Raw genomic sequence first — 21,291 nt, forward strand, 5'->3', positions numbered from 1 at the left:
TCAGACATTGATTAGCTTGTTCAGTGTGTTTGATTAGGGTTGAAGAAAAACTCTGCAGGGTGTGTGGAGGTTGGTAAATATTGAATACATGTTGACAGGCAGGTAGGAAGTTGCATCATCGCAATCAGACCAATTTTGAACTGAATGCAACGATTGGACGATTTGAAAAACATTTGCATTTTTTTGTATATAGACCATCTATTAATTGTTTGCTATCAGGGTGTGAGGAGATTTTCAAGTAGTATTATAGTAACTAGTACTCAATTAGTTAATGCGTTCATGACATCAAGGCTAGATTATTGTAATGTTCTACTGGGTGGTTGCCCTGCATGCTTAATAAACAAACTACAGCTAGTTCAAAACGCAGCAGCTCGAGTTCTTACCAGAACCAGGAAGTATGACCATATTAGCCCGGTTCTGTCAACACTGCATTGGCTGCCTATTAAACATCGTATACATTTTGAAATATTGCTAATCACTTACAAAGCACTAAATGGTTTAGCTCCGCAGTACTTGAGCGAGCTCTTAACACATTATAGTCCTTCAGGTCTATTGCGATCTCAAAATTCCGGCCAGTTGGTAATTTCTAGAATATCAAAATCAACTGCTGGCGGTAGATCCTTTTCCTATTTAGCACCAAAACTTTGGAACAGTCTTCCTACCATTGTGCGGGAAGCAGACACACTCTGTCAGTTCAAATGTAGACTAAAACGACATCTCTTTGGCCTAGCATACACATAACACATTATAGACTTCTATAATTCTATTTAGGCTGCATAGTTTAGGTCAACCGGAACCCGGGAACACTCCCTGATGTACTTGTTACATCATGAGAAGGATGGCGTCTACGCTAATATTAGTCCCGAGGTTCACCGCAGTCCGCCGGATCCAGGCCGTATCCAGATCTGATGAAGGACCTGCGCCTGGACACGATGACAACGCAGTCCTGAAGTGTCAACCAGTCCCTTCCCTGTTAAGTCAACGTGATCCCGGCAGTATCCAGTTAAGATGGTGGACATGCACCTGGACTCATCCATGACGCATCCCTGAAGTGCCAGCCGGCGTGATGACTCCGACCTCCAACCAGATGGAAATGGATAAATACTCTAAATGTTCTGATCCAATCTGACTTTTAATGCTGCGTGAATCATAATCATACACTGTTCGCTCGTTGGCCAGAGGATGGCCCCCGACTGAGCCTGGTTTCTCCCAAGGTTTTTTCTCTCCATTCTGTCACTGATGGAGTTTTGGCAAGAATTGCTTCGATTTCCACTAAAACCTTGTCCACTCATCCATGCACGCAATTACGCTGTTTTGTATACTTACTGATCTGGTTTAATTTTTTAATTATTAAATTATCATAATTAAATGAAACTAGCTTTCAAGTCACATTAATCTGTGGTTATTTAATCAAATACAATTTAATTAAATGAATTTTTAGATTCATTGTGACACATAGGCTATATGCACAGCATTTTCACAAACTGTAAATATTAACATGTTGCATTGCTACTCGCCAAAAAATGGGCATGACCTATTGATTTTAGTTTAAATTCTTTTATTATGTGAGAAGAAAGAGTGTGTGGAGTGATACAAGAGACACAGTGAATCTAGTACATCTGTAGGAAATCACTTTCCTGGGGCAACTGTCAATTCTATAGTTTTAAGTCATTATAGAAAAATATATGACTGCAGAACGCTGCGATTGATTAGTCACAGTGAAGTATTCTAGAAGTCTTGGAATGGAATAATAAAATTTGAATCTTTGAACCTTTTATAATGCACACAGTCTAATCCATTTCAAATGACATATTTTGTGAAATATTTGGCTGTTGTTTTCTGAACTGAAATCGATTTTATACTAACAAATGTTACAAGAAAAGACACAAATCAGAACATGCAGGAGAATATGACACAACCGTAAACACGCCAAAAACACTCTTCAATTCTGCTATTAATACATCAAACCTAAACAATCCCTGCAAAACACTACGTAATCATATAGCATTGATACATCCAACATGTTTCTGAATATCTTCATTGTAGCGTAGGGTGCTAAAACATATTCTACAGTTTCTATACAAATATACAGCCCTACTCTAACAGGAATAACAAACATACAGCACTGTACAGAACTCCTTTAAAACAAATACAGATATACATATCAGTTCAGTTTTTTTTTACAAAATAATAAACTAGCTTTGTATTGTCATGATTTTCTGTGCAAAAATCTAAAGAACAGGCTAGTTCACATAGATTACAGTAGTTAACTAGACTCTAGCCACTGTGAGAAGAACCCAACTGGTGGATTGCTCTCAGAAGACCCAGCTGACAGGAACCCACTGGTGGTCTGTATTGAGTCTGTCTAGCGCCCTCTTGAGGCTGCGGTACGCTCCGTCAAGGTTATCGTTCACAATGCTCAGGTCGAAATAGTGACTGTACGCCCTCTGGATCCTTTCGCTCTCGTCCACCGTCCGTTTGAGCTCTGAGTCCTAGAGAGACACTAATATAGTCAACATTGAGGGAACTAAGACTTTTTTAAACACATACTTGAGTAACTTTTTCAAAACTTCTCGCAAAGTTCTCTTCCCAGGCACAGCAGTCAATTTCACATTCAAAAATGCACTATAGCTACCATAACACTTCATAAATGTCTCAAATCAACTTATTCTTCCATAACACTAGCAAAGACCGTCATTCAACAAACACACTTTAAGAATGACAGTTCTCTATTTTTTATTGGCTACTTCACTGCAGTATGTCCATGTTAAAAAAACTGTAAAGAAAGGGATTACCGTCATCTGTTTCGTCACAACACCAGCCTCGATGGCAGATCTGTTCATGTCTTTCAGAACCTCAAAGTTTGGGGCTTCAATGAACACCACATATGGAAGAAACTCGGCTGTTCGCAGAACTTTGAGCGCCTAGGATAAGAATGTACGCAATGAAAAGTATATTAAATGGGGTGATAACTGTATAAATGTAATATTTATTTGCATTGCTGGAAAATTTCCCCATAGAGCATATATCTGCTTTATACAATCAGAATCATGCATTAGTTGTATTTAGCTTCTGTGATCAGTCATTGTAAACAGGATATAGAACATTTCAAAAGGCACCTGCGGATTGACATCCAGAATGCAAATCTTGCCGGAGTCCACGACCTCATGGATGGAGTCGATCTTGGTGCCGTACAGGTTTGCATCGTACTCCCCGTGCTCCAGAAAACGGCCACATTTAATGTCAGCTTCCATCTCGCTGCGAGACATGAACAGGTACATCTGCCCCTCCTTCTCATCCACCTTGGGTTTACGAGATGTGTCTGTCCGAAAGGGTCAGGTTAACATTAGCAGTGCAAATCATCTGATTTATGCCAAACACTATTTTATTTCCTAGTATTAAGCTAATATTAAGTGTATTTTTGGACGGTTCTGATGGTTGTTTGTTTTTGATAGGGTAGTGCTACTGGTAAATAGCACTTTTGGTTTAATAATAATTACAAAGAATAATAAAATTGTGGTCACATTGGCATTAAAGTGAGCATTAAAGGTCATTATCTATTGTCAGTAGTGTAGAACTGAATGAAGCACAGCTCACACAGAAGTAACTTTAAAACCAAGTAGCTTGGCAGAACAGTAAATGTGACAGAACCTTTATTACATCCAACATAAAGCCAACTTAAAGGGATATTTCACCCAAAAATTAAAATTCTGTTATCAATCACTCTCATGTCGTTCCAAACCAATAAGACTTTCATTCATCTACGGAAATCAAATGAAGATTTTTTTTAATGACATCTGAGAGATTTCTATCCCTCCATTGAAAGTCTATTTACCAACAATTCTTATGCTTCAAAACATTCGTAAAGGAATCGTAAAATAACCAAGCGTTTTTTCAATCCAAGTCTTCTGAGGAGACATGTTTGCTGAACCAGATTTAATTTAGATCACACTTTCAGTTTGGGGACAGAAATCTCTCAGATTCCATTAAAAAGATCTTCCTCTGTGTTCAGAAGATAAACGAAAGTCTTCTGGCTTTAGAACGACATGAGGGTGAGTAAATCATGACAGAATTTTCATTTTAGGGTAACATCCTTTAAAAATGTCAAAAATATTTAAAATGTATTTATGTAATATATAAATATTGAATCAAAATGATAAATGTGCACTGACAGGGTGTTGTGGTTCCATAACGATGCGGGTCCGACACCAAAAGCTTATTTTTCAAGCTACGGCGTCCCACTCCCTGAGCTCCAATCAGAACCAGCGTCTTCCGGCGGAACGGAGGCACCTTGGCCACTTCCTCGTAGATCCTCAACTCATGTCGGTCGAACTCTGGAAAAGTGAAAACATCTCATCTTTTGTTAGTCTGATTTAGTCGCTATATCCATATTTATTACTTGTCAGTTCCAGTTCAGTTTAATTGAGGTTCCATGTACTGTAGTTCTCATTTTCTTTGAGTAAACAAACACATTTCCGTTTATGAACCTGAAGCACCTTCCCTGAAATGGAACTGACAGCAAGCTCATCGTCAAATGATGTTAGCATGAAACACACTTATAGAACTGACTTCAACAACAACAAGCACAACCGAGATCAAGAGTATGACACATGCGCGTCCGTTGCACTGGACAGATGGAGCGGTCGTCTTTACCAGCGTTCTTGGTGGTCAAGTACATCATCTTCTTCTTCTTCTTACCCCCCATCCCTGCACACAGAGCCCCTGCAGACATCAGCACACATCCTGGTAGTATAGACACACACAGCATGACTCCTGTCTACTGCAGGAGTCCCACACATTTAACCTCAGGCCATACTTCTCAAACCTCTCAGTTCGTTCTAATGTAATAACCAAGTGCACACAGAAAAATAACAGAATACAGTTTCGGAATGACATGTGGATGAATAAATAATGGCTTATTAATATAATCAACACCAGAGCATTCTGGTTGATCCGTTGATCTTCCCCCAGGGGGCGCTACTCTCAGTTTAGTGCTGTCTGTTAGCAGATGATTTAAAGTCTTTACTTTTGAAGCCATGTTAGGGGCAGTCTATGGAAAGATATTATTGTCCTGAGACATTATTATCATGAGAATATGGAGATCGAGGAGGAAAAAAACACCATTTATTCACAGGTCCAAACTGAGCATTGGTGCAGGTGTTATTTATATGGAGATATAATGTAATATGAAATTCTTACAGCTTTAGCATGTATTAATGAGATCTTTATAACAGTTTGAGACTACGTACATAAAATGCATATAAATACCAGTTGTCACTCAATATCTTCCTTTCTAAGATTATGTTTATGCTTAGTTTTATGATCAAAGCTCTGTAGTTTTAATTGTATGGGGCTGATGATGATGATTTCATTTTAACACAGTTTTTCTAAAAATGCTGCATGGATAATCAAGTGAACTTAAGTTGTTCCTCTTGAAGTATATAATAACAATATAAAAGTTAATCTTGCATTTGCTTTATACAAATCATTAAATGTTTCACAAAGCAAAAAGACATGTGTACCACAACCTAAAAGTGGGCATTTTTATAATTACAATAAAAGGTATATTACTTGCAAAAAAAAAAAAAAAAAGTATCAACTATATCAGTCAGACGACAGAAGGCATGGAGAAGATTGTGTACAACAGGTTTTCGAAAGAAAGTATGAAATATGATACAGTAAGCTTTATATGGTATTTATGTAAACATACACGTAAAACAATCATAAGTCATAAGCTGAATGTGATAATATATATTATAAAAAGAGTAACATTGTGAAATATAATTACAAATTAAAGTAACTGTATTCGCGTATCTACCCTGTAGTGATAAAATAAAATAAAATTCTGTATCAAATTTATAGGCAGGACAAGTAGTTTGTTTAGGCTTGGTTTGTAGAGAATTACAAACATGCGCACATATATTCAAACGCACATAACTATAGAATTCATTCTTGATGTGCACGTGAGCACCATCAGCGTTTCTCAAAGGTTTGCGTTTAAAGTCTGTGTAGAGAGAACAAATTATCCTTTTGACGGAAGTAAATCAATCAAAACTAACTTTAGCTGGAAAATAACATTATTCAAGAACCGCTATAAAGCCAAAACAATCTGTTACTTTAAATTATATGTTTATCTCTGTAAAGCAGCTTTGAAACCATCTACATTGTTAAAAGCGCTATATAAATGAAGATGACTTGACTTGGCTATTCTATTTGAATATATTAAAAAATGTAATTTATACGTGTGATGGCAAAGCTGAATTTTCAGCATCATTACTCTTTGCTAGTCTTGTCATCATTACTATAGTTTCCTGTGTCACATGATCCTTCAGAAATCATCAAACTTCCACACTTCCACACAATAAATGTTCCACTACATATCCATACTCTGTAGTGGCCTGTGTCCTACCTGTGCTAGTGAGCTCCAGGTCTCTCTTGACAAAAGCTTTTCTCTTCTCCTCAAGCAGCTGACTGGGGATCAGGCCTGCACTGCCTCCTTCCAGATGACATGCCTACAGGTGAGACCAGACTCAGGGTAAGAGCAACACACAGAGCTCAAGGGTCATATATTCACGCGCACGCACACACGCACAGTCGCACACACACACACACACACACACACACACCTGCCACCAGTTAGGGTCCTCCTGGTTGAAGATCTGAAGGATGTCTCCACTACTGAATTTGAGTCCAGCTTCTTTACAGGGGATCAGGTTGTCATGACTGGGGTCATAGTCAAAGTGACACTTTACAAAGGCCTGCAGACACACAGAGAGAGAGAGAAAGATAGACATACAGTAAAAACACAGAAACACATTGTTACTGTTCTGTATATGCTCATCCATCAGAGTGTCATATTGTCAGCCTGTTGAAAACTTTAGTGGAACTTCCACAGTTAGCTATTCTTTACTGTTATCACTGGCTGACTGCAGTGTTCTGGCCTTATCTGCATCTCTATGATTCCTCATTCTGTTACTGTAACATAAACATACACTCACTAATGATCAACTCCAGCCACTTTTACATTCACTTCATTTTTATGTTAGGTTGATTTCACTACTTTTTGTCACATGAAGGTCAGAATAAAACTTAAATTTTTTCTACTTGTCTAATGTCTTTTATGTGTAGATTTGATAGTTTATCACAGAATATTGTTCATCATTCGCAATCAAGCTGTAAAATGTAAATTAAGTGTGAAATATTATTTGTGTTTAAATTAAATGCTAACCTTTGTAAAAAAAAAAAAAAAGTAGGTTTTTTTAAACATACTTTTAAGATTTAAAGTACAGAACAAGTGCACATTCAATTCACATTCAAACATTTATATATTTACACGATGCATTTTGAAGCATTTATAAAAATGAATGTGAGTAAATGATGACAAGATTAAAATTTTTGGTCGAACCATCCCTTTAAGCCAAATGTTAGCGTAAGAGCCAAAACCCCGTTGTCATGGCAACTGTAGTAACCTGCAGTCCAGTGGAATGTTGCTATTAGGTGCTGGAACCTCAATGTCACGGAAAATATGCCTGGATTACATCATTCAAACAGTCAACAACAAGCATACTCCACACACAACACAACACGACACATGCCAACAATACCATCTGCCATCACAAACACCTAAAAACATGAATATTCCCACCATGTAAGCGTGAATCACATTAGTAACATAACACACTGTGATGTCCAGTCCCATATTAGCAGGAGGCACAGGAAGCTGTTCGTTTATTTTGGGATCAAATGAAGACAGGCACAGATGGGACGCTGTGAATATGGCGCCATATGGGCAGACAAACAGAACTTCACTCATTTAATAAGCAGCAAAGATGAAGATCTCTGACATGCAGAAAGCGGGTAAGAACCGCTGAAAGTGAATAAGGGCAGACTTGAAGATCGCCTCATCTCAATCGGTGAGGTTGGCGCAGTGTCGAAAACAGGGAGGGCTTTGGCATAATTCACTAATCTCCCAGCATGCTCCGGACTGGAGACAGGTGCACAAACCTGGCAGGGCTAACCAAAGTTTGAACTCAAAGATGTCAATTTAGAGGAATGTTGAACCAAGGTTATTACAGTAGATGTTAGTTACATGTGTGTTTGCATGTTTGTGTCAGCATGCGAGTACCAGAGCATTTCGGTCCCGTTACATCTGGTATTAACAGCCACCCGAGTCATCCAATTGACCTTAACAGATAATAATGACTGACTGCCCAAATAGTCAATTGTCTGTTGAGCTTTCAAGCTTACTGAACTGTCGGACACATTCAAACCTCCTTTTTTGGCAAATTCATTTGACTATGGTAAAAGGGTGTGGTTATGTCACATGTCATTTGGATGCTAGGGACTAGAACAGCTTTACGAACAGCTTGCACCAAACAAACCCTCTTTTGGTGTTAAAAATAAGATAAATGTTTACTAATGCTTGACTGGTATTTGTGCCATTATTTACAGACCTTCACCCATTTTGGACTTGACATGCTGTTATAGTGGCTGCTAGGAGGATGTGCCTAGAGAAAGATCACACTGTAGAGAGAGAATTATCTCCACTCATGTTCATTTATTTGGAATGCCCCGGGCCGGCCAGAGGCAGAGGCGGAACTGCCAAATGCTAGGGGCGCAGCTCATCCACAGGGGCGCCCAAATGAGTGTTTTTTATTTTACTAATAGGGTACAATGGGGCTAAAGGCACACCAGGGTAAAAGGCACATTTGACTTATATATTTTCACATATTTTCTTTTAAACCACTAGATCTAGATCTAAACCACTAGTTTGTACATACATTGACGCGATCGCGGACAGCAGTGAAAGTTGATTCTGCGCTAATTTGATCTTATATTTAAGGTTTTTTAAATGTTGTAGATTTATGTAGCAAAAATAATTGCTAAAATTAATGTCTATATTTTGAAACAAAGTTCTTTATAACGATTTTCAGTTTTGTTCAAGGTAAAAAAAAAAAGCAATCGTTTTTCAATAACGGAAGAATATGTAAAAGTATGGTGGTAAAAAGGGCACAATAATTAACATGATAATAAACAGCCGGCTGACTTTTCCATATGTTGACATGACATGGTTAGATTAAGATGGTAAATATCATTTATCAAATTGGGAGTCCACCTTAGAGAAAATCACCATATTAATAATGAAACCATCATATTTAAAAATATGATAATATTTTCATATAATAAAATATATTTATTTGTTACCATACAGTAAAGGTTTATTTCATTATTATGGGATCTCATTCAATGCTTTCAGAATCTTACATTTTTTATAAAATTTTGTATCTGTATTTTTAAAATGAACACATTTTAATGACAGTATATTTATTGAACAAAAATGTATTATTTTATTTATTAAAATAAACCCCAAAAACTTTTTTTTAAAACTTACTAAAGTGATTGTTTTAAAAAACATATAAATATAAATATCAATACTTTGTGCCTTTTGCCCTGATGAGCCTTATTGCCCGTGTGTGGAGTAAAAGGCCCACCTTTCTAAACTTTCAACTTTGATTTTTCGACAAACAAACCACTTTTATGATTTATCTCCACACAAAATCTGCAATCATTCACTATGGGAGAAGTGAAAAGCACATCTTAGGGTGTGCCTTTAGCCCGGTTGTACCCTACTTTTTTAATACTATTAATTTGAAATATTACAAAAAAAAGCGAAAATCCCCACAAAAACAACTACAACTCCATCTACACCGACACATCAATCTTCCCCCGCCCAGCAAGTGTTTGGAATAAATCAGAAATAGAACGGGGCATTATTTCTCGTCTGGAATTTGTTGTGTCGTACCGCGCCACATCCACTGTAGACAGCTTCAAAGAATATAATGGATTCTATTTGCTTTTGTCACGTCATTTATCTAATTGCATAGTAGTAAGATGATACTAGTAACATTCACTAATTTGAAATAGCTAGCTAGTTAACACCACTTATTTTTACCTTAAACCTTATGCGCTGTTTGTGAAAGGTGTACACTCAGGCTGTTTGGGGCCTCCAGAGACCCTGAACAGTAACATTTTGTGACATAAAAGCGGTTGGAGTGGTTAAATAAATGACCAGCACACAGGCAAAACACGTCATTTACACCTGGTAGTACAGTAGTCTCAAATGTGTCTCTGTGACCACTTTTAATGTGATTTCATTGAGGGGATAGTCTACATACATTTACAATTACTACTCAAAAAAGGATAACAACTCTGCTAAATAACTGAATGTTGCCCACCTGTCGAGGTGTGTGTGGTTCTTGGTAACTGGGGAGGATTTTGAGGACCACGCTCCCGTTGGACTCCTTCAGCATGTTCTGAAGAACCTTCGGGTCACTCCCGACCTCTTTTCCGTTCACCTCTTTGATGATGTCCCCCACATGCAGCAGGCCCTGCTGATCTATCATGCCCCCGTGCAGGATCCGAGCAATCACCAGCTCTCCGGCCTCCACCCGAAACGTCACACCCTGGCAGACACAACAGGATGTGATTCAAAACTTTTTTTCTTTTTTGAGTGCTTCTTAAAGGTGGGGTATGTAATTCTCTTTTTTGGCCATTTTTTCAAAATCACTTAAAATCCTATTCCTAACCTACTTACAGCCACTGAGTAAGAAGCACTGAAATAAAAATTAAGCAATTTAATAATCTGTGGAGCAGGCAGGACTCAAAAAACACCAGCCAATCATTTCCAAGACCACCTAGAATCATTGGACAGTAAGTGTGTCAATCAATCGGTCGTACCATTGATTGGTCCATGTTCTTTGAATGGGTGGAGTCAAAGGAAAGAAGGTAGGACCATTTGAGTTGTGTATTTTCAAAATCTGCCGGCCGTTTTGCAAATCACATACCCCACCTTTAAATAACAATATCAACTTTATTCGACTCATTTACATTTATCGATCACTAGGGTAGAAGTGAGAGTGCAAAATAAAGCTATTTATGAAAGAAAAAAATTAATTCACCAAAAAAAGTTATGGCTAATTTCCAGATGAAATGTGTAATTTTTATTAAATATACTTCTATCCACTGGACCCTTTTCAGGGACTGTGATGATGCATACTCTGTAAATCTATCAAGTGTTTTTTATATATATACAGTATTTTCATTTAAGAAAAATGTAATGTACATTTATAACACAATACTTTGTTATTTTACCCTGGCATTTAATTACAAACTAGTCAACACGGCAAGGGTGATTCTGATGGAGATAATAATGAGGGAGTGACGATAATTTTGAAATGTAAAAGTTTCTAAATGCCGTCATCAATCTCTCGAACGTCCTGGAAATCCAATAGTGTATTTTTTTCTTGTGCTGTTGGACCAAATGTGACCCTGGATCACAAAACCAGTCGCACAGGTATATTTGAGACAATAGCCAACAATGCATTGTATGGGTAAAAATTATAGATTTTTCTTTTATGGCAAAAATCATTAGGATATTAAGTAATGATCATGTTCCATTAAGATATTTTGTAAATTTCCTACCGTAAAAATATACAACATTTATTTTTGTGAGTGAATGCAACACAATCGCCAACATAAATGGACAACTTTAAAGGCGATTTTCTCAATGTTTAAATTTTTTTGCACCCTCAGATTCCAGATTTTCAAATAGTTGTATCTCGGCCAAATATTGTCCTATCCTTTCAAAGGATATTTCAAATTTCAAATTCAAAATTGTGACCTATGTGACTGGTTTTGTTGTCCAGGGTCACAAATGGTAATACAAAAAAAATGTGTAATGTTATTATATTATATTGTAATTAAGTTGGCTTGTGAGAGCCAACTTACTGATATTGTACTTAAACTTATTAATGGTGCTTGCCTATAGGCAAAGCAACATTAGTGTTATTGCTCATACTTATTAATGGTGCTTGCCTATGGCAAAGCAACATTAGTGTTCTCTTGCATACTTATTATTAATGGTGCTTGCCTATAGGCAAAGCAACATTAGTGTTATTGCTCATACTTATTAATGGTGCTTGCCTATGGCAAAGCAACATTAGTGTTCTCTTGCATACTTATTAATGGTGCTTGCCTATAGGCAAAGCAACATTAGTGTTATTGCTCATACTTATTATTAATGGTGCTTGCCTATAGGCAAAGCAACATTAGTGTTATTGCTCATACTTATTAATGGTGCTTGCCTATAGGCAAAGCAACATTAGTGTTATTGCTCATACTTATTATTTTTTTTTTTATTATTATTATTCTTCCACACAAAGTTCGGCGCGTAACTCGCCCCGCACCGTTTGTCACAGACCCCTGAGTGAGGTGTCAAAACGACCGGCTCATTGAGGAGAGGTGTGCTATATCTTTTCTAAGCGATCGGGTGTACGATGTTCGCACAGCGGACGAAAAAGCGGCCAAAAAAGTCCCATTGACTTAACATTGCGGAATTTTCAGAAATTCAAATCCCAACTGTCATTTTTCACACACACAGACACAAAGGGCCTGACACCCCTGCATGTCTCCCCCTCTCTCTCCCTCAGAGGATTTATATTATCCAGCAGCCAATAAGTAATGGCCTAAAATCTTCATAGCCACACCATAGCAACCAGTTACAGCACCCTAGCAACCATAGGCTATAGGCACGAGGCCGCAGGCCTCGTGCACTCATTATAATGCACTCGTTTAATAGAGATTTTAAATACTCTATAAAAACTCACTCATAGGCACGAGGCCGCAGGCCTCGTGCACTCATTATAATGCACTCGTTTAATAGAGATGGCCTCGTGCCTAACCTTAGCCCTAACCCCATAGTAACCATCTGTGGTGCCCTAGCAACCACCCAGAACACCCTAACAACTGCCTAGCAACCGCCTAGCAACCACCCAGAACACCCTAGCAACCACCTAGCAACGCCCTAGCAACCACCCAGAACACCCTAGCAACCGCCTAGCAACCACCCATTACACCCTAGCAACCACCCAAAATACCTTAGAACACCCTAGCAACACCATAGCAACCACCCAAAACACCTTAGAACACCCTAGCAACCACCCAAAATACCTCAGAACTCCCTAGTAACACCATAGCAACCACCCAAAATACATTAGAACTCCCTAGCAACACCCTAGCAACCACCCAAAATACCCCAGAACTCCCTAGCAACTGCCTAGCAACCACCCATAACACCCTAGCAACCGCCTAGCAACCACCCAGAACACCCTAGCAACTGCCTAGCAACCACCTAGAACACCCTAGCAACTGCCTAGCAACCACCCAGAACACCCTAGCAACCACCTGAACAACATGAATAAGCCATATCTCAGCAGCAGAACATCGTACAGACATGGTTGTTGGCTCGTATGCAATCATGTACCACACCCTAGCAACCGCCTAGCAACCACCCAGAACACCCTAGCAACCACCTAGCAACGCCCTAGCAACCACCCAGAACACCCTAGCAACCGCCTAGCAACCACCCATTACACCCTAGCAACCACCCAAAATACCTTAGAACACCCTAGCAACACCATAGCAACCACCCAAAACACCTTAGAACACCCTAGCAACCACCCAAAATACCTCAGAACTCCCTAGTAACACCATAGCAACCACCCAAAATACATTAGAACTCCCTAGCAACACCCTAGCAACCACCCAAAATACCCCAGAACTCCCTAGCAACCACCCAGAACACCCTAGCAACTGCCTAGCAACCACCCAGAACACCCTAGCAACCACCTAGCAACCACCCAGAACACCCTAGCAACTGCCTAGCAACCACCCATAACACCCTAGCAACCGCCTAGCAACCACCCAGAACACCCTAGCAACTGCCTAGCAACCACCTAGAACACCCTAGCAACTGCCTAGCAACCACCCAGAACACCCTAGCAACCACCTGAACAACATGAATAAGCCATATCTCAGCAGCAGAACATCGTACAGACATGGTTGTTGGCTCGTATGCAATCATGTACCACACTCTAGCAACCGAGTGGTGAGTTTTGCCACTGCAAGCACCATTCACATTTTCTTCTGGAAATGTACGTTCTAGTTAATGGTGCTTGCCTATAGGCAAAGCAACATTAGTGTTATCTTGCATACTTATTATTCTTCCACACAAAAGTTCGGCGCGTAACTCGCCCCGCACCGTTTGTCACAGACCCCTGAGTGAGGTGTCAAAACGACCGGCTCATTGAGGAGAGGTGTGCTATATCTTTTCTAAGCGATCGGGTGTACGATGTTTGCACAGCGGACGAAAAAGCGGCCAAAAAAGTCCCATTGACTTAACATTGCGGAATTTTCAGAAATTCAAATCCCAACTGTCATTTTTCACACACACAGACACAAAGGGCCTGACACCCCTGCATGTCTCCCCCTCTCTCTCCCTCAGAGGATTTATATTATCCAGCAGCCAATAAGTAATGGCCTAAAATCTTCATAGCCACACCATAGCAACCAGTACAGCACCCTAGCAACCATAGGCTATAGGCACGAGGCCGCAGGCCTCGTGCATTCATTATAATGCACTCGTTTAATAGAGATTTTAAATACTCTATAAAAACTCACTCGTAGGCGGCCTCGTGCCTAACCTTAGCCCTAACCCCATAGTAACCATCTGTGGTGCCCTAGCAACCACCCAGAACACCCTAGCAACCATAAGCTATAGGCACGAGGCCGCAGGCCTCGTGCACTCATTATAATGCACTCGTTTAATAGAGATTTTAAATACTCTATAAAAACTCACTCGTGCCTAACCTTAGCCCTAACCCCATTGTAACCATCTGTGGTGCCCTAGCAACCACCCAGAACACCCTAGCAACCATAAGCTATAGGCACGAGGCCGCAGGCCTCGTGCACTCATTATAATGCACTCGTTTAATAGAGATTTTAAATACTCTATAAAAACTCACTCGTAGGCGGCCTCGTGCCTAACCTTAGCCCTAACCCCATAGTAACCATCTGTAGCAACCACCCAGAACACCCTAGCAACTGCCTAGCAACCACCCAGAACACCCTAGCAACCACCCAGAACACCCTAGCAACTGCCTAGCAAACGCCTAGCAACCACCCAGAACACCCTAGCAACCACCTAGCAACCGCCTAGCAACCACCCAGAACACTCTAGCAACCGCCTAGCAACCGCCTAGCAAAACTCACTTGTAGGCACCTACGGCCTCGTGCCTAACCTTAACCCTAACCCCAGGAGATGCAGATATACACTAAGAGCCTAGCACCCTAGCAACTGCCTAGCAACCACCCAGAACACCCTAGCAACCGCCTAGCAACCACCCAGAACACCCTAGCAACTGCCTAGTAACCACCTACAACACCCTAGCAACTGCCTAGCAACCACCCAAAACACCCTAGTAACCACCCAGAACACCCTAGCAACCAACCCAAAACATGAATAAGCCATATCTCAGCAGCAGAACATCGTACAGACATGGTTGTTGGCTCGTATGCAATCATGTACCACACTCTAGCAACCGAGTGGTGAGTTTTGCCACTGCAAGCACCATTCACATTTTCTTCTGGAAATGTACGTTCTAGTTATTATTCTTCTGTTTCTTATTCTTTTTATTCTGGACAAAGTTTGGCGCGAAACTCGCCCCGCACCGTTTGTCACAGACCCCTGAGTGAGGTGTCAAATCGACCGGCCCATTGAGGAGAGGTGTGCTATATCTTTTCTAAGCGATCGGGTGTACGATGTTCGCACAGCGGACGAAAAAGCGGCCAAAAAAGTCCCATTGACTTAACATTGCGGAATTTTCAGAAATTCAAATCCCAACTGTCATTTTTCACACACACAGACACAAAGGGCCTGACACCCCTGCATGTCTCCCCCTCTCTCTCCCTCAGAGGATTTATATTATCAAGCAGCCAATAAGTAATGGCCTAAAATCTTCATAGCCACACCATAGCAACCAGTTACAGCACCCTAGCAACCATAGGCTATAGGCACGAGGCCGCAGGCCTCGTGCACTCATTATAATGCACTCGTTTAATAGAGATTTTAAATACTCTATAAAAACTCACTCGTAGGCACGAGGCCTGCGGCCTCGTGCCTAACCTTAGCCCTAACCCCATAGTAACCATCTTTGAAAACTACCAACCACCTAGTAACTCCATAGCAACCAGTTACAGCACCCTAGCAACCATAGGCTATAGGCACGAGGCCGCAGGCCTCGTGCACTCATTATAATGCACTCGTTTAATAACACAACCACTCAAAATACCTTAGAACTCCCTAGCAACACCCTAGCAACCACCCAAAATACCTTAGAACTCCCTAGCAACACCATAGCAACCACCCAAAACACCTTAAAACACCCTAGGAACCACCCATAACACCCTAGCAACCACCCAAAATACCTTAGAACTCCCTAGCAACACCATAGCAACCACCCAAAACACCTTAAAACACCCTAGGAACCACCCATAACACCCTAGCAACCACCCAAAATACCTTAGAACTCCCTAGCAACACCATAGCAACCACCCAAAATATCTCATAACTCCCTAGCAACCACCCAAAATACCTCAGAACTCCCTAGTAACACCATAGCAACCACCCAAAATACCTTAGAACTCCCTAGCAACACCCTAGCAACCACCCAAAATACCTCAGAACTCCCTAGCAACCACCCAGAACACCCTAGCAACTGCCTAGCAACCACCCAGAACACCCTAGCAACCGCCTAGCAACCACCCAGAACACCTTAGCAACTGCCTAGTAACCACCTAGAACACCCTAGCAACTGCCTAGCAACCACCCAAAACACCCTAGTAACCACCCAGAACACCCTAGCAACCAACCCAAAACATGAATAAGCCATATCTCAGCAGCAGAACATCGTACAGACATGGTTGTTGGCTCGTATGCAATCATGTACCACACTCTAGCAACCGAGTGGTGAGTTTTGCCACTGCAAGCACCATTCACATTTTCTTCTGGAAATGTACGTTCTAGTTATTCTTCTGATTATTCTTTTTATTCTGGACAAAGTTTGGCGCGAAACTCGCCCCGCACCGTTTGTCACAGACCCCTGGGTGAGGTGTCAAATCGACCGGCTCATTGAGGAGAGGTGTGCTATATCTTTTCTAAGCGATCGGGTGTACGATGTTCACACAGCGGACGAAAAAGCGGCCAAAAAAGTCCCATTGACTTAACATTGCGGAATTTTCAGAAATTCAAATCCCAACTGTCATTTTTCACACACACAGACACAAAGGGCCTGACACCCCTGCATGTCTCCCCCTCTCTCTCCCTCAGAGGATTTATATTATCAAGCAGCCAATAAGTAATGGCCTAAAATCTTCATAGCCACACCATAGCAACCAGTTACAGCACCCTAGCAACCATAGGCTATAGGCACGAGGCCGCAGGCCTCGTGCACTCATTATAATGCACTCGTTTAATAGAGATTTTAAATACTCTGCGGCCGAGTGTCTAACCTTAGCCCTAACCCCATAGTAACCATCTGTGAAAACTACCAACCACCTAGTAACACCATAGCAACCACCCAAAATACCTTAGAACTCCCTAGCAACCACCCAAAACACCTTAAAACACCCTAGCAACACCATAGCAACCACCCAAAACACCTCAAAACACCCTAGGAACCACCCATAACACCCTAGCAACAACCCAAAATACCTTAGAACTCCCTAGCAACACCATAGCAACCACCCAAAATACCTCAGAACTCCCTAGCAACACCCTAGCAACCACCCAAAATACCTTATAACACCATAGCAACACCATAGCAACCATCCAGAACACCCTAGCAACCACCCAAAACACCCTAGCAACCACCCAGAACGACCTAGCAACCACCTGAACAACATGAATAAGCCATATTTCACCACCAGAACATCGTACAGACATGGTTTTTGGCTCATATGCAATTATGTACCACACTCTAGCAAGTCGTGAGTGGCGAGTTTTGCCACTGCAAGCACCATTCACATTTTCTTCTGGAAATGTACGTTCTAGTTATTATTCTTCTTTTTATTCTGGACAAAGTTTGGCGCGAAACTCGCCCCGCACCGTTTGTCACAGACCCCTGAGTAAGGTGTCAAAACGACCGGCTCATTGAGGAGAGGTGTGCTATATCTTTTCTAAGCGATCGGGTGTACGATGTTCGCACAGCGGACGAAAAAGCGGCCAAAAAAGTCCCATTGACTTAACATTGCGGAATTTTCAGAAATTCAAATCCCAACTGTCATTTTTCACACACACAGACACAAAGGGCCTGACACCCCTGCATGTCTCCCCCTCTCTCTCCCTCAGAGGATTTATATTATCCAGCAGCCAATAAGTAATGGCTTAAAATCTTCATAGCCACACCATAGCAACCAGTTACAGCACCCTAGCAACCATAGGCTATAGGCACGAGGCCATAGGCCTCGTGCACTCATTATAATGCACTCGTTTAATAGAGATTTTAAATACTCTATAAAAACTCACTCATAGGCACGAGGCCGCAGGCCTCGTGCACTCATTATAATGCACTCGTTTAATAGAGATTTTAAATACTCTATAAAAACTCACTCGTAGGCACGAGGCCGCAGGCCGAGTGCCTAACCTTAGCCCTAACCCCATTGTAACCATCTGTGAAAACTACCAACCACCTAGTAACACCATAGCAACCAGTTACAGCACCCTAGCAACCATAGGCTATAGGCACGAGGCCACAGGCCTTAGCCCTAACCCCATAGTTACCATCTGTGGTGCCCTAGCAACCAACCAGAACACCCTAGCAACTGCCTAGCAACCGCCTAGCAACCACCCAGAACACCCTAGCAACCGCCTAGCAACCACCCAGAACACCCTAGCAACCGCCTAGCAACCACCCAATACACCCTAGCAACCGCCTAGCAACCACCCAGAACACCCTAGCAACTGCCTAGCAACCACCCAGAACACCCTAGCAACCGCCTAGCAACCACCCAATACACCCTAGCAACCACTCAGAACACCCTAGCAACGACCCGAACAACATGAATAAGCCATATCTCAGCAGCAGAACATCGTACAGACATGGTTGTTGGCTCGTATGCAATCATGTACCACACTCTAGCAACCGGGTCGTGTTTTGCCACTGCAAGCACCATTCACATTTTCTTCTGGAAATGTACGTTCTAGTTATTAATGGTGCTTGCCTATAGGCAAAGCAACATTAGTGTTATTGCTCATACTTATTATTATTCTTCTGTTTCTTCTTCTTTTTATTCTGGACAAAGTTTGGCGCGAAACTCGCCCCGCACCGTTTGTCACAGACCCCTGAGTGAGGTGTCAAAACGACCGGCTCATTGAGGAGAGGTGTGCTATATCTTTTCTAAGCGATCGGGTGTACGATGTTCGCACAGCGGACGAAAAAGCGGCCAAAAAAGTCCCATTGACTTAACATTGCGGAATTTTCAGAAATTCAAATCCCAACTGTCATTTTTCACACACACAGACACAAAGGGCCTGACACCCCTGCATGTCTCCCCCTCTCTCTCCCTCAGAGGATTTATATTATCCAGCAGCCAATAAGTAATGGCCTAAAATCTTCATAGCCACACCATAGCAACCAGTTACAGCACCCTAGCAACCATAGGCTATAGGCACGAGGCCGCAGGCCTCGTGCACTCATTATAATGCACTCGTTTAATAGAGATTTTAAATACTCTATAAAAACTCACTCATAGGCACGAGGCCACAGGCCTCGTGCACTCATTATAATGCACTCGTTTAATAGAGATTTTAAATACTCTGCGGCCAAGTGCCTAACCTTAGCCCTAACCCCATAGTAACCATCTGTGAAAACTACCAACCACCTAGTAACACCATAGCAACCACCAAAAATACCTTAGCAACCGCCCTGAACACCCTAGCAACCGCCTAGAAATGTCCTAGCAATCACCCAAATACCCTAACAACCACCCAGAAAACCTTAGCAATTGCCTAGAAACCACCCGGAACACCCTAGCAACCACCCAAAATACCTTAGAACTCCCTAGCAACACCCTAGCAACCACCCATAACACCCTAACAACCACCCAAAATACCTCAGAACTCCCTAGCAACACCCTAGCAACCACTCAAAATACCTTAGAACACCCTAGCAACCACCCAAAATACCTTAGAACTCCCTAGCAACACCCTAGCAACCACCCAAAATACCTTAGAACTCCCTAGCAACACCATAGCAACCATCCATAACACCCTAGCAACCACCCAGAACACCATAGTAACCACCCAGAACACCCTAGCAACCGCCTAGCAACACCCTAGCAACCACCCAGAACACCCTAGCAACCACCCGAACAACATGAATAAGCCATATCTCAGCAGCAGAACATCGTACAGACATGGTTGTTGGCTCGTATGCAATCATGTACCACACTCTAGCAACCGAGTGTCGAGTTTTGCCACTGCAAGCACCATTCACATTTTCTTCTGGAAATGTACGTTCTAGTTTTTCTTTTTATTCTTTTTATTCTGGACAAAGTTTGGCGCGAAACTCGCCCCGCACCGTTTGTCACAGACCCCTGAGTGAGGTGTCAAAACGACCGGCTCATTGAGGAGAGGTGTGCTATATCTTTTCTAAGCGATCGGGTGTACGATGTTCGCACAGCGGACGAAAAAGCGGCCCAAAAAGTCCCATTGACTTAACATTGCGGAATTTTCAGAAATTCAAATCCCAACTGTCATTTTTCACACACACAGACACAAAGGGCCTGACACCCCTGCATGTCTCCCCCTCTCTCTCCCTCAGAGGATTTATATTATCAAGCATCCAATAAGTAATGGCCTAAAATCTTCATAGCCACACCATAGCAACCAGTTACAGCACCCTAGCAACCATAGGCTATAGGCACGAGGCCGCAGGCCTCGTGCACTCATTATAATGCACTCGTTTAATAGAGATTTTAAATACTCTATAAAAACTCACTCATAGGCACGAGGCCGCAGGCCGAGTGCCTAACCTTAGCCCTAAGCCCATAGTAACCATCTGTGGTGCCCTAGCAACCACCCAGAACACCCTAGCAACTGCCTAGCAATCTCTGGATAGAAGTGTCATAGAAACACGAGGGTGGGCTCGTTTGACTCGGGGCAGAAAACAGCCAATCCTGAATAGCCTCAACACTTCCTAGCCCCTCCCTAGCAACCATTGTTGAGCCCCTTAGCAACCAAAATTCACAGACTCATAGCTCAGAGCAAGGATGTCGCAGAAACGTGTAATTTGGCACATTTAAAGAGACTGGCAGGCTCTGTAAGAACATACCACACAATGGGGTAAAAGTTGCACCCCTGGGGGGCAGGAGGGGCCCAAAGTTGCCCCAATGAAG

General features: G+C 41.8%; 1 protein-coding gene across 3 annotated transcripts in view; it reads right to left on the bottom strand.

Moving 5' to 3' along the window:
* Window positions 1-1,545: 1,545 nt before the first annotated feature.
* The window catches only part of mpp2b (MAGUK p55 scaffold protein 2b), a gene marked incomplete at its 5' end in the record, with an annotated part of 78,177 nt that continues 58,431 nt past the window's right edge, over window positions 1,546-21,291 (bottom strand). For 2 of the 3 annotated variants that reach the window (XM_079594553.1, XM_079594555.1), the window contains 8 exons: window positions 1,546-2,492; window positions 2,796-2,924; window positions 3,120-3,322; window positions 4,173-4,334; window positions 4,654-4,722; window positions 6,410-6,512; window positions 6,627-6,758; window positions 10,236-10,463. In XM_079594553.1, coding sequence (XP_079450679.1) covers window positions 2,316-2,492; window positions 2,796-2,924; window positions 3,120-3,322; window positions 4,173-4,334; window positions 4,654-4,722; window positions 6,410-6,512; window positions 6,627-6,758; window positions 10,236-10,463 — 1,203 coding nt within the window. In that variant the 3' untranslated portion in view covers window positions 1,546-2,315. The remainder of the gene's footprint in view (window positions 2,493-2,795; window positions 2,925-3,119; window positions 3,323-4,172; window positions 4,335-4,653; window positions 4,723-6,409; window positions 6,513-6,626; window positions 6,759-10,235; window positions 10,464-21,291) is intronic. The other variant, XM_079594554.1, reaches the window with a different exon arrangement.

The sequence above is a fragment of the Phoxinus phoxinus genome, assembly GCF_949152265.1.
Source record: "Phoxinus phoxinus genome assembly, chromosome: 21".
In the NCBI taxonomy this organism is placed as follows: domain Eukaryota; kingdom Metazoa; phylum Chordata; class Actinopteri; order Cypriniformes; family Leuciscidae; genus Phoxinus; species Phoxinus phoxinus.